General features: G+C 44.0%; 1 protein-coding gene across 9 annotated transcripts in view; it reads right to left on the reverse strand.

Moving 5' to 3' along the window:
- ACACA (acetyl-CoA carboxylase alpha) overlaps positions 1 to 12,962 on the reverse strand; it is a 280,609-nt gene that overhangs the window by 30,995 nt on the left and 236,652 nt on the right. For all 9 annotated transcript variants that reach the window (XM_045773207.2, XM_045773206.2, XM_045773203.2 and 6 more), the window contains 5 exons: positions 10,896 to 11,039; positions 10,210 to 10,330; positions 6,969 to 7,065; positions 3,819 to 3,915; positions 2,320 to 2,455 (listed from right to left, as the gene is read on the reverse strand). In XM_045773207.2, coding sequence (XP_045629163.1) covers positions 2,320 to 2,455; positions 3,819 to 3,915; positions 6,969 to 7,065; positions 10,210 to 10,330; positions 10,896 to 11,039 — 595 coding nt within the window. The remainder of the gene's footprint in view (positions 1 to 2,319; positions 2,456 to 3,818; positions 3,916 to 6,968; positions 7,066 to 10,209; positions 10,331 to 10,895; positions 11,040 to 12,962) is intronic.

Raw genomic sequence — 12,962 nt, forward strand, 5'->3', positions numbered from 1 at the left:
GTATATTTAGTGCTGACGGTTATGTAACACTGTGTATATATTTAATGCCACTAAATTGTACAGTCACAGATGGTTAAAATGATAAATATTATGTGTATTTTGTGGCAATAAAAAAAATATACAACTCCTATCTGAACTCTTGAAGTTTCTTGTCACAATAACCAAGAACAACTTCAAAGCAGAGGGCAGGTGGGTGGCTAATAACTTTCTCAGGAACCTACACAGTCTATTCTAGAGATGTCCTAGTAGAGCTGGCTTGGTCCTAGGCTCTAAACTCAGCCAACTGTGCTACAGGAAGCCAGACGGATCTGCGTTCCTCTCCCAGCTCTGTCATTTTTTCGCTAAAAGATCTTGGGAAATTTACTTTACCTAAGTCTCAGTGTATATAAAATGCCAATAAATAGTATAGCCTACCCCTTAGAAGGGCTTGTGATGATTCTGTGATGATAGTGCGTGTGAAATGGTTAGCACAGCCTCTGGTAAAAGGAGCTCAACAAATCTTAATTGTTGTCGTTCTTATTGTTACATGGCTAGCAGCCAATCTGGGCCTGAGCCAGAACATGCAGCAGGGCTCAGGCTTTTCCTACAAGCGGCAAACTTCTGAACTCTGAACTCCTTAGGACAAAAGAGCCAGGCTGGCTTACTCCTAAGTAATGTCAGGAAGAGTGAATTCCCGATGGCCCCTGGGAAGAGGGGTAACTAAGGAGTACCAGCATTGCCTTCTCAAAGTCTTAATGTAAATCTTCCAGCCAAGAAATCTGGGATCAAGTGAAACTGGATGCCAAATAAACCTCACGTATATGAATGAAAGGCCTTTCAGGCTCCTCCCCCGGAAAAAAACCACTTCAGGACAGTATCATACTCTTTTCAACACCGTAGTATTCTGTTCAAGACATTTTTCTCGACTCCTTGAGGCAATGTCTGTCGCTGACTCAGTTTTGTTTTCTCAGAAGTAGCTAGCAGAGGTGCTATACATAGGAACTCAATAAAAATGTGCAGGACTGACTTGTTTAACCTATGCTTTCAACATCGCATGGCATTTCCACTGATTTATTCTCTTCGTCATAAAATAATTCACCTGAGAGTCTATAAAAATATACAAACATTAATTTGCACGTACAGCCCAAGTCTCCCCCAAGAAAAGTACAAAATGTGGTAGTTCTCCAGCAAATATGGGCAAAGGGGAACTTTACAGCTTAAAAAAAGAAAAGAAAAACCACCCTAGTCTTCTGTATTTTGCCAGGGAAGCCTGGCCGTCCAGGGCTTTTCCGAGCCAGGTGAAGGGAAAGTTGTTGGCACAAGGTTCGAATCTTTCTTCACACACAGCTGATCATCTATAAAAGGGTAACTTTCTCAGGCTTTTCCTCCCTCAGAGTGAGAGATGCTCCTGCCCCAAGCTATTTCTGGGTTCATTGTTTCACATTTTATACGTCCTTATCTCTGAGGAGAGAAGGACGTATAAAATGTCCTTTTTATACACTCTACTCCAGCACTGCCAACTCCTCCCTCCTTCCGTTCCCCTAATTCATTCTACTACTTCAGAACCTTCAGGTGTCCCCCAGCGAACAAAGTTGACATTGACCAGTGTATTCATCCCCTCCTGGTAAGTAGTCTCTGGCCCCAGCATGGCCACCAATCTCTAGCCACTGGAGAGAGAGCTTCGCTGCTATGAGAGGGAGAAAGAATTTCCTTTGGTGCCCCTGAACCATCCACGGTGGCTCTGCACAGGGAGGATTCTCAGTAAACGGTGATACTAGCTGCCTACATCACTAAGTGATTCCCATAGCACAGAACAGAGCCTGTATAATAATGGTCTAATATGCTGGAGCCACCGGCCCAGGGCTGTTGTTGGATAATAATAAAATACACCACAAATTACCACAAAGAACAGCTTCTGGTACAGAATTTGTTTGTTTTCTTCTGGTGAAGGCTAATTTCAGTATCTACCTCAGGCATGATAGAGCGTTAGAGCACAGCATCAACAAAGATCATGCCCAGAAAAGAGGGACAGAGGCTAGCACGATCACAATTCACCAGGACCATCGAAACAGTCCATCATTCACCTGTGACAGCTAAATCCACAACAGCAGCCCATCTAGATCACACTAGTAGACTGTTCTGAAATTTTGTATGGAACTGAAAAACATACAGTATGTGTGCACTCACGCTGCAACTCAGAAGATGTATTTCAGAGGAAGTATAATCCCCAAAAGCCTAGGGTGACGGACTGTCAGGACACCTGTTGGCTCTGCCCAGTGTGAACCCTCCCTCCCTGTGCTGTACAGTTATGCCCCTCCAGCCCAGGGCCAGGCCAATTACCTTTCATCCCACCAGAGAAGCCTCTCCAATTGGCAAAGACCATGAGAGGCAGCCCTTCACGGTTGAAGTCCTTGATAGCCTGATAGGTCTTAAACGCAGAGTCTGGGAACCAAACCTGGCCAGCCTGCTGGATTATCTATGGGGGAAAGTCAAAAAGGAAGACACGATTAACAACAGAGTTTGAGGAGGAATTTCGACAAGGTGAACAAGATTGTACTTGTTTACTTTAAAAACTCAACCAACGCAGACAGACAGAAACTGTCGTTCATCGAGAGGATCATCTTTGAAGTCAAAAAGAAGAAAGGACCCTGGATCTCCGACTTTGTTAAATACTCTACTTTTTAAGTCCTGATTACACCACCACTCCTCAGTCAGGAAGAGGAAACCTTGCTGCTTCTAATGGAAGAACGCAGTCTCGGGAATCCTCATTGTAGGCTTCCTGAGGGCAACGGTAAGTCACTCAACTCCAGTGGTCCTCAAAACAAGCCGACTGTATGCAGTCTCCAGTCCTCTGACCCGTTGTTTAGTACAAGCATTCTCTGTACCACGGTTGGTCAACAGACACTTGGTGTGACACTGCTGAGTAACCTGTTCCCTCGTCCCTCCCACCCCTCATTTTCTGACTCTTGTCAGGATGTGAAAATATAATCTACCCTTTTAAAACAGAGCTGAGTGGTGGTGTTCACATTTGCCATTAGGGCGGACTTCTTAATTCTAGTAACAGCTCACCCATGTGTGTTTTCAGAGAATCTGGGACCAAAGAGCCCTCAGCTGCCTTTCCGTAAGACCATCTCCCTAACAAACACAGACTGTTCTCTAGCATCAACAAGACCACTACAAAGGCCTAAGTAATTTTTTAGTAGAATTTAGCTGGTAGTCCATTTAGAGTCATCTTTTTTTTTTTTTTAAAGATTTTATTTAATTGACAGAGTTAGAGACAGCCAGCGAGAGACAGCCAGAGAGAGAGACAACACAAGCAGGGGGAGTGGGAGAGGAAGAAGCAGGCTCATAGTGGAGGAGCCTGATGTGGGGCTCGATCCTAGAACCCCGGGATCACGCCCCGAGCCAAAGGCAGACGCTCAACTGCTGTGCCACCCAGGAGCCCCCCATTTAAAGTCATCTTTTTTTTTTTTTTTTTTTTAAAGATTTTATTTATTTATGTGACAGAGAGACAGCCAGTGAGAGAGGGAACACAGCAGGGGGAGTGGGAGAGGAAGAAGCAGGCTCCCAGCGGAGGAGCCCGATGTGGGACTCGATCCCGGTACGCCAGGATCACGCCCTGAGCCGAAGGCAGACGCTTTAACGACTGCGCCACCCAGGCGCCCCCCATTTAAAGTCATCTTAAAAGTGAACACATGACAGTCTGAAATTATTCAAGGATGCAGACTACCATTCCCTCCAAAACTTGTGGCTTGCAATGCCCCCAGTATATCCACAAGCTCTGCAGAAGGGAAAGCCAGCTCCGAGCACAGAAGCACAGGGTACTTGAGGTTACCAACCTTGGCTTCAGAATCCAGGTTTGCAGGATCAGCGGGGATACTCAGTTCCACTGTTCGGGTTTCTACGGCAACCACTCCCACAGGTATTCCTCCTAGCCTGATAAAAAATGAGCCAAAGAGGAACCCAACGTATGTAAACAGGTCAGTCAGTCATTTCTTTTCCAGACCCACATCAAAAGATTAGGGTGTGGGGGGGGGGAGACTGGAAACTGCAAATACAGAGAACAGGGGGGAAATCTAACTCTTCTAGGGGTAGGAGACTACCCTCAGAATCGCTCCTGCTCTCCACCACATATACATTCAAACCCAGGGTTGTCCTAGGGGAGTCTCAGCAGTTAGACCCCACAGTCCGGATGTGTGTGCTCATACACGTAGGCGTGAACGCACACACCATTTTCTGTGGAGGCCAAATGAAACTTCTCAGCTCGCTCTAGAGAATCTCTTTGGTGAAGACAGAGGGAAAAGGTCTGAAAGGTAGGAGGCGCCTGAAATCCCACTGGGCATGCGAATGGGTGATGTGTAGGTGTGTTATGGAGATGATGAAAAACATGTGCCAAGGGTACAGAGGTGGTTAAATAAGCCCTTAACTTTCTCTTTCTCTGGAAAAGAGCAGTGGCACAGGGATAACTTGCAGTCGTTACTCTCGGTGAAACAGGTGATCTATATTGAAAGTATGCATTTAATCTCCCACATGTTAATTTAAAGAACTCTTCAGGAGCTCAAAGCCTCTGCATCTATGCTGCATGACACCTCCCAACTTGATCCTCAGAAAGATTTCCTAGTAAACATCAGGAAGAAAGAGAGGGAGAGTGACTGTGGGGGGAGGGGTGGCAGCTGCTGCAGGTACAGGGTGAGTCCTTACTCTGGAAAACGTGATTCAGTCTTCACTTGCTCAGCTGCATTCCTTGGGGCCGAGGCTGGGGTGGGTTATAGTCTCTCATTCCCCACAGCATCTCCATAACAAACTTTTCCATGAGGGATGGTCTTTGGCTGTTACACTGGCTACTGGAAATGGATTCTTGTCATCACAAGAGGCCTGACAGGGGCCTGAGTGGGGACCACCCACCCCCTTGTCACTTGCCTGCACTGAATCAGAATCAAAAGCCCTCTAGACAACCAGACAACGAGCAGGAGGTACACAGGAGGGTTTAGAAATATTTCTGTTCACAATGATTAACAATCCAACTGGAAACTTGTAATTGCAAAAGCCACCCTAAATCGGTAACTTATAACTTATATATTAGGGCCCATGTGACCTAATAAAGAACATCTTTATCCGAGTATTACAGTTATTTATTGAACTTGAAAACAGCTCAGAACAACTTCTGTTTTCTATTATACTTCATATAAATTTTATCAGGCTAGCACATGAAGATGCTACATCTTGTTTTATAGTGTGTCCCTGGACAAGGTGCCATGGAATAATAAAAGACAATTTACAGCCAATAGCACACATATTCCAAACATACATACCAAAGATGAGTTTTGGCAGCACTTACAGTAACAATCCCAGAAGAATACATTTATATTTATTTCTCGAAATGCCATTGCTTTTGAAAGAAGCTAGCTCCATTTGTGTTTTATATACTTGTGAGCATGTGTATGTGTTTGGAGTAAGAAGCCCAGAACTCATCAGATGGAAAGAAAGGAAGAAGTCAGAGTGAGGGTTGCAATAAACAATGGCGGAGCTAACTAAAGCCAGGCTGACTGATCTTGCTCACAGAACAATCCCTTTTCTTCCAATCATAAGTGTAAAGCATTATTCTCTTGTTTCCCGTGGGAGGATCTTAAAAGACCTTCACAAAGGTTTCGCTTTCTGTGGCTTAAAATCTGTCATGTTTTTAACAGACAGGGACACTGAAGCAGCACAGGTAACAGGCAAATTTTCAAAAAAGTTGGTCTGAGTGTGATGTGAGGACCCTCTGTAAAAAAAAAAAACGACTGATGCTGGAAAGGGGGGCTCTCTCTCTAGTGCAACCCCCACGCCCCCTCCCCAGTAGGAATTTTGCCAGGCACAAAGAATAGTTCTCACTGGGCCCCAGAAGCCTGTGGTGAGGGTAGAAGACCTGAGACGGGACAGAAAACGGGAGCTGGCCCCTGTGAGTTTCAGTCTGGGCTGACTCCAGGCCGGACTCTTATTCTGAGTCACAGTGGAAGATCCTGTCTGTTGGATTTGCCATCTGATGGCTCCTTGTCATTGGCAGCGTGAGACGTGCTGACCTGCTGTACTGAGAGAACCACAAAGCCTAGAATTATTTTCAAGGCTAGAATCTAAATCTCAACCCAATGTGGCATGTTTGAGAATCTTGAGCAGGTGCCACTTTTCACCAAGATAAGGAAAACTGATTGCCCCCGAGAGGAAGGTGAGCTCCAGATGTGGGTCCCTAGGGCAGCATGTCTCTGCAGTGCAGAACGAGATTAAGATCAGCCTTGGCAGGTGCTCGTTATAGCGAGCGCCACAGATTATCTCGCGCAGAGCTTGCTGGTGAGTGAAGCACTTCTTAGAGTGGGTATTAAAATTTAATAGAAACTTCAATTTCCCATTTGAAAAATAGAGGTAGCCCGGCAAATCTATTCCAGTTTATTTTACTCATTCCTGTTTCAGGTAAACTTTTTTCTTTGCAATTCAAATCTGATGATAAGCCAGTGTCGTGAATTTGTTACACTTAAATAATCTTGATGCCAGGATGGAACTTCTTCTAGGTTACATAGATCTTTTGGGTTCCATGGCAAGGTAGAGGAGTCGGGTTCATTTGTCACCTACTTCAGAAAGAAAAAGGTCTTTGGGGAAGGGGAAGGTCACTGGTGGGCTGTGGCTATTGTATTTGGGCTTTACAGCCCTCAAAGAGCTTTTCCTTCAGTATTACAAAAAGGAAATGTGAAAACCAGACTTCAGATGAAACGCATTGTTGGAGTGATACAGTAAATGACTACTGGGAACCAGCACTCCAGTTATGCTGCCTTGGGCATGTCTATAATCCAATATTCTTAGAAAGTTTAGACAAAGAGAACATTATTGGTAAAAAAACCAAAACCAAAACCAAAACCAAAAAAAAACCCAATAACCCAAAAACCTCGATAGTCATGGCCCCTTCCTTTCTTATTTTTAGTTGGGAGGAAGAAGAGTTTCCAAAACAAGAGCACCCTTACCTGGCTCTGCCGACCACCACAGTCTGGGCCCAGGGCTGCATGATCTCTGAGAAAGATCCATAGTCAAAAAATCCACTCAACCACTGACCTTTCTGGGCTACAGAAGGGAAGGAAAGAGGACAAAGGGAATAAAGACCGTCAATCCACTGAAAAAGCACTGGAACTGGCAAATTTAAGGTTGGATTTGGGGGACTGTTTTGGGGAGGTTGTTGTTGTTTTTAACCATATTATAATAGATGCAGGCATTACGCAGCTGAATGCTCATCTGCCTTCAGACACCATCTCCTATTTCATTTGCTAGTCTGCATAAAAAGAATCATTTATCAGCAAAAGCATCATTTATTGTTAAACGATGGGGTTCAGCTAGCAGAGAGTTTGCATGCTTTTAAATAAATAACTTGGTTTTTTTCAAAACGCTCCAAACATTTGTCAAAAGGCAGCCAAGTCATTAAAGTGTTTTCAAAATGTCTATTTCTATTTTAAAACTTAGCTTACAGTTTTGTTTGATTCCACAGACTTTTTTTAATGGAAAGCTGAAGACAGCCAATTGTAAGTATTAATGATCAGATGAGGACCCAAATTTGGGGAAAAGAAAAGGGACTTGGCTTCTCTGCTAAAAAAAGCAACAAGATACGTCCACTTTACTTACAGCTGAAAAAGTATAATCTTTCTACAAGAAAGGGCCATGCCCATATACTCTTGACACACAGCAAAAATACAACGGTTAAGATGCACACACTTAACGTCATTAACCTCCCCTGCACACAGAATTTCCTTCGGTGGCAAGAAACGTAACTTTCGACATCGTAGGTTAAGAAAAAAACTTTTGTTCCACAGGTATCCGTGTTTGACCAAGGCCCCATAAAAGCTTCTGCAAATAACTGTTTCCTAGCTTGCCCCTCAGCTCACGGTTTCTCAGTGATCCTTCTAATTTGAACATGGCCCTCCGCCCCCTAAAAACCCAAGTCCAAAACCAATTAAAAGTGGAGATCCGAGCAAGCTAACCTCCGCTGACTTAAACAGGATGGAGAGTGTTTTATCAAGACTAAATTTGTAATTACTGTGTTCTACATTCCTTGCCTCTATGGCCCCAGTGTAAAATGTGATCATCCATTTCAAAATTATCTCTCTATCGTGAGCCCAAAGCTGATCGTTTAGATTCTGGTCTCGTGTTGGGCGTCAGTTTGAAGAATATCACAGCACTATCTCCTCTAATAAATGACTTTAACTTTTCACCTAGAAGATATCTGCTTTAACTTATCACAGGGAATCATCTGCTTTCTTTAACGCTTCCACTAAATTAAAATCTGAAGTCACTCGATTTGGGAGCGAGCGTTAGCTGTGCACAGACAGCAGGATGAATTACTAGGGAGTCGATGAAAAAATATTATCCCAAAAACAGAAAACTTAGTTTATCACAAATTTCATTTTATTCTGTGGATCTCATTAATAATGGCCAGGATAATGCCCACCTACATACACACACATCTGTTCACCCCACGAAAGAGGGCTCAAATTTTGATGAAGGTTCTAAATCAAACTTCTAAGTGCATCAGGATACTGAAATTGTAACCTCATATGCTTGGATCATTTTATGATTCTTACTTCAATTAAGAATGATTTGGAACAACAGAATTCATCAAAATGGAAGGGTTTCTTTAAAAACCCTCCTGCCTTGTATGTTGATTGGGGGAGGGGACTCACTGGTGGGCTATGGCTAGTGTAGGTAGACTTCACCCCCCGATCCCCCAAAGAACACGTTGTGTTCAGTTCAGATGTAGAATTTAGAAGCCAGCTAAGATGCACCCACCTCCTCCCCGGATGATTCCCAGGAGGACTCACAGATTCCTGCTCTGAATTCTCCCAGAAAAGTACTGGATTTTAAGGCTGACAGGTGTTTTAGGTTCATAGTTCTTATCATAATCATACAAATGAGAGGTAGGGAGATTACTATGGTGATTTTTCTGGCTATGTAAGAAAAACTAGTTTTATCAAGAGCAGCAAGAAAAGGCATTGAAGACAATAGGTAAAATTTTAAATTAAAATTCCTCTCGTGATTTTTCTATACTATCTATAGTTGGGCTGTAGATTAAGCCCTAATTCCTAAGTAATAGCTGTGTGACCTTGCACAAATCACTTAACTTCTCTGGGCTTGTGAAGTGGTAATCTCTTTTTATCTCTGAGAAGTAGAGAGCCCAAATAAGATAATGTATACGGAAGTGCTTTGTAGTCCCACCTAGCTCAGAGTGGGTACTGACAAAGGTTTAAGTCTTCCTTATGCAGACTTCTTTTTCCTTTCAACAAAATCACAGTGACTCTTAAATTTAATGAATTATTTTCTGCACTTGCTTTCTTTGAAATAGTTGCAATAAATATGCAAAAAAAGAACAAACACCTTCTCAAACAACCTGAAAAAAAATAGATGCAAAATGTAGCAGAGGGATTTGGGGCTTCACAAAAGAACCACCTGACCAGCAAAGGTTTGTTCAAACAGCTTAATGGACCGACAAACACGAATGTACACTCACCTTACCTGGAGACACCCCTTTTCCTCTGTTTTGTTTTTGTTTTAAAGATAGGTAAAACCAGCCATAAGACAGAGTGATGTATTACATAAACACGTGGGAAAGGTTTGTTCTCACTCGATATATTTATAAAATTAAGAGTTCTGGACAATCTCTTCGTGAATGATGATCTTACAAAGTAACCTTACATTAATAACTAAAGCAAGTACCAGTACTTTTACCAATATCATAAAAAAAGAAGGGTACGTGCAGGGTGCATGCTCGGAAATAGCTTGCCGAGAAGAGTGCAGTCACGTTCCACACCAAAGGGCCAAATACCTTTTCTAAAACTGATCTGATTAATCTCTGTTTACAGAGCCTAGACGGTCAAAGGTTCTATGACTTTATTGCTTAGATTTAACTGTTTTAAAGTATTTGAACCTGTTAAGTAATAAGTGCTTTAATAACAGAATTAACAGAAGGAATGTATTAGTGACTGCCCTGCGTATGCCTCAGTGACTGACTTATACATCTAATTTCATTTGGTTCTCATTTGTTCTTGAAGGATTTTCCACCTTGATCTTCAGAGAGCTGTTTTAAAGATTTGTCTCATTTGCACTGCTCCTTTAGTAGCTCTGTTTTGTCACATACTGTTGTGCAGCAATTGGTTAGTGATTAAAAGGAAGACTGACAACCTGAGGGCCAGGGTACTACCGGACCCTCAAATATATACCTACTTGGGTGAGGTCGGCCTGCTAGCATCCATCGAGGATCATATGGGGCCTTCGTGGGAACAAACTCGATGATTCTATCTATAGGATCCTTGGAGTTCAGGAGAGGAACTGAACTGCACACACTCTAAAAGTGGTTGGGAGGAAAGAGCACAGCAATCAGTGAAAACAGCAGGCCCATGGTCCTGATGCAGCCACAGTCGTTACAAGGACAGTAGGTACCAAATACAGAATCGTACCCATCCGTCCCAGTCATCAGCTACAGGCATCCCGGCTGTATGCCAAGCCCTGAGAACATGCCCAGGTCTCAAGTCTCATGTAGGAGCCTGGCAAAAAGTGGTACATTCTGACTCTTGATTTCCGTGTACCCACACTTGATGGGAAGCTTCCCAGGGGGACGGATGGCTATTATGAAAGAGAAAACCCAGTGATCTGAGCCCAGAGAGGCCATCAAGGCTTCTGTGACTGGGGAAAACATTGGAAAGGGGCCTAACCAATGGAATCCAAAGGCATTTTAAAGGTAGAAGCCCAAAGATGGTTGCAAGGAAAAGAGAAACCAGTAAGTTACAGAGGAATATTTCATTAAACAGTTTCTCCACCATAAAGAGGAGACCTCAAACAAAGAGGCCGCGTGAGCTGCAGTGGGAAGGCCAGGTGCTGGGAGCTTTGTCTGCTGGCTGGGAAGTGCTCACCTTTGGCATGTAAGACAGCCAGTGCAGGACAGTGAAAACCCCTTCGAAGTCATCGCAAACGATGCTGTGGGTCACCCCATTGTTGTGCATGATCTGGATGCCCCCGAGCTGGTTATTGGAGGTATATACCTCCCGCCCAAGGACCTGGAGGAACAAGCAAGAGAAGACACTTGTCTTGACAGAAATAAAGGCAAAGTCTATTCTGTGATTCTCAGTAAAATGGGTTTTTTTTCTTCACAAGACACAGATTCCAGCCTCTGTGGGTTGTTCGGAGGGACTATCTGGACATTTATCTTAAAAAGAAAGCTGAGAAAATAAAAAAGGCTTTTTTTGAACAATCATAGATACCGTTGCAATTTAAAATCCAGCAAGCCTCTCCCTCTCCCTCCTAGCTGCCACAGACAGGTGTTAGCACACTTCGACTCACCTAGAACCGTGGGGGGGAGGGGGGTGAGGTTGTGACCCGGAGGTGCAGGCTACCCCAGCGTCTGCAGGCCGGCGGATTGCTGCACATATACACAGAGGTAACATGCCTGTCTTTTGACAATCTTCAGTGACAAGTCTCACTTAAATGCTGTGAGGTTTGCATCCCTAATTTTTTTAAAAGGATTACTTTTCCCCTTACATCTGATTTTTAAAGCTGGTCCCCACACACAAGTCTTAAGGCTGGCAAAATCCGGAAGCATCTCATACATACATGAACCCTTGAGTTTAAAGTCGTCTTTGTGTGCTGAGTGGAGGGCAGTGATTTATACCCAAGCCCGCCTCTCCTCTGTCCTTCTCTCCCAAGGTTCCAGGGAATACAGAAGGCCTCTATCCCCGGTATATTCCTGGAGGAGTTTAACCCCTGTGAGGTTGAAAGGCACCTGCAATTGGAAACCAGGACGTTTCCTTTAAAGAAGGAGAAAAAATAGGAAGAAAAAATATTCGTGGACTTGGAAATTGTAGGGTTTCTTTTCCCGTAGAAGACTGGTTAATCATTTCTTTCAGGGAGGGAGGTTTTCTGACCCAGCAATGGAAGCCGGGCAGCCTGACCACGGACTACTGCCAACTGCTGAGTGTGTAGTAATTGCCAGGCATCTAGGGTAGCCCTGGAGAGCTCTAAACAGTTGTAGAGCGCTTACTGTGTTTTACCTTTTCTCTTCCCTCTCCCCTCCTCCTTCAGAAAATAACCACAACACAAATTTGCTTCCTTAGTAACTTTCCTTCATTTTCAGTCTCTGGGAAGAATCTAATAAAGGGAAGGCCAGCATGTTCTACCTGCATATTCCCATCTTGCCCCTTCCTGTTAGGAGCTTTGAGATGTTCCCTCCATGCTGGGTCAGCCCTGACATCAAGTCCCTGAAAAGGATGAGGAAGTTGGCCACCAAAGTCATCACCTCAGTGTGACCCAGCTGGCCTCCGTTCCACTGAACTTCAGCTGGGAGGGGAGGAAGAGAGTCTTCTGAAAGGAATATGGAAAGCCAAAGTGCTTTCCTTGGTAAGGAAGTGCAGAGAACCAGTCTTTGTAGACAGCCCTGAGCTGAGCGACATGCCGGCAAGTCCTCTGAAGGAGCCCCAGGAACAGGGGAGACTGTATGTGACCACTGGGCTCCCCCTCCTCCTCTCAGTCTGTCTTTAATCTCAGCCCAGGCACTGTGGCTCCTTTCTCATTCTCCTGCTGTCTCTTTCCATTTGCCCTCTCTCTGACTGATACACTGATCTCTCGGTCACTCGGCTTTCTGCTCCACTGAGTCCATATTACTAATAACACCTCCGCCACGGCCAGTTTACCTCATGAAGGCAGGAGCACATCATTACAAAATAAACTCATAACTTTGACATTCTAGCAAATACACGCCGTTTGTTATTTTGATGGCTTTAGTCTTTCTAACAGGCAGAGGGCATTACATACCTGTTTCATTTATATCTTTAAATGTGTGCACACATGTATAGTCGCACATGCATCAGGAAACAAAACAGAACAAAAAACCCACCCAAAACAAATATCCAAAGCAGTCAGTTGATGCGGGACCCTGGTGGAAGCAAAAACCCTGTCACTCAGGGAGGCCATGCTCTGATCTGGCT

Source organism: Ursus americanus, chromosome 23 (assembly GCF_024610735.1).
Source record: "Ursus americanus isolate L20-20 chromosome 23, mUrsAme1.1.p, whole genome shotgun sequence".
Taxonomy (NCBI): domain Eukaryota; kingdom Metazoa; phylum Chordata; class Mammalia; order Carnivora; family Ursidae; genus Ursus; species Ursus americanus.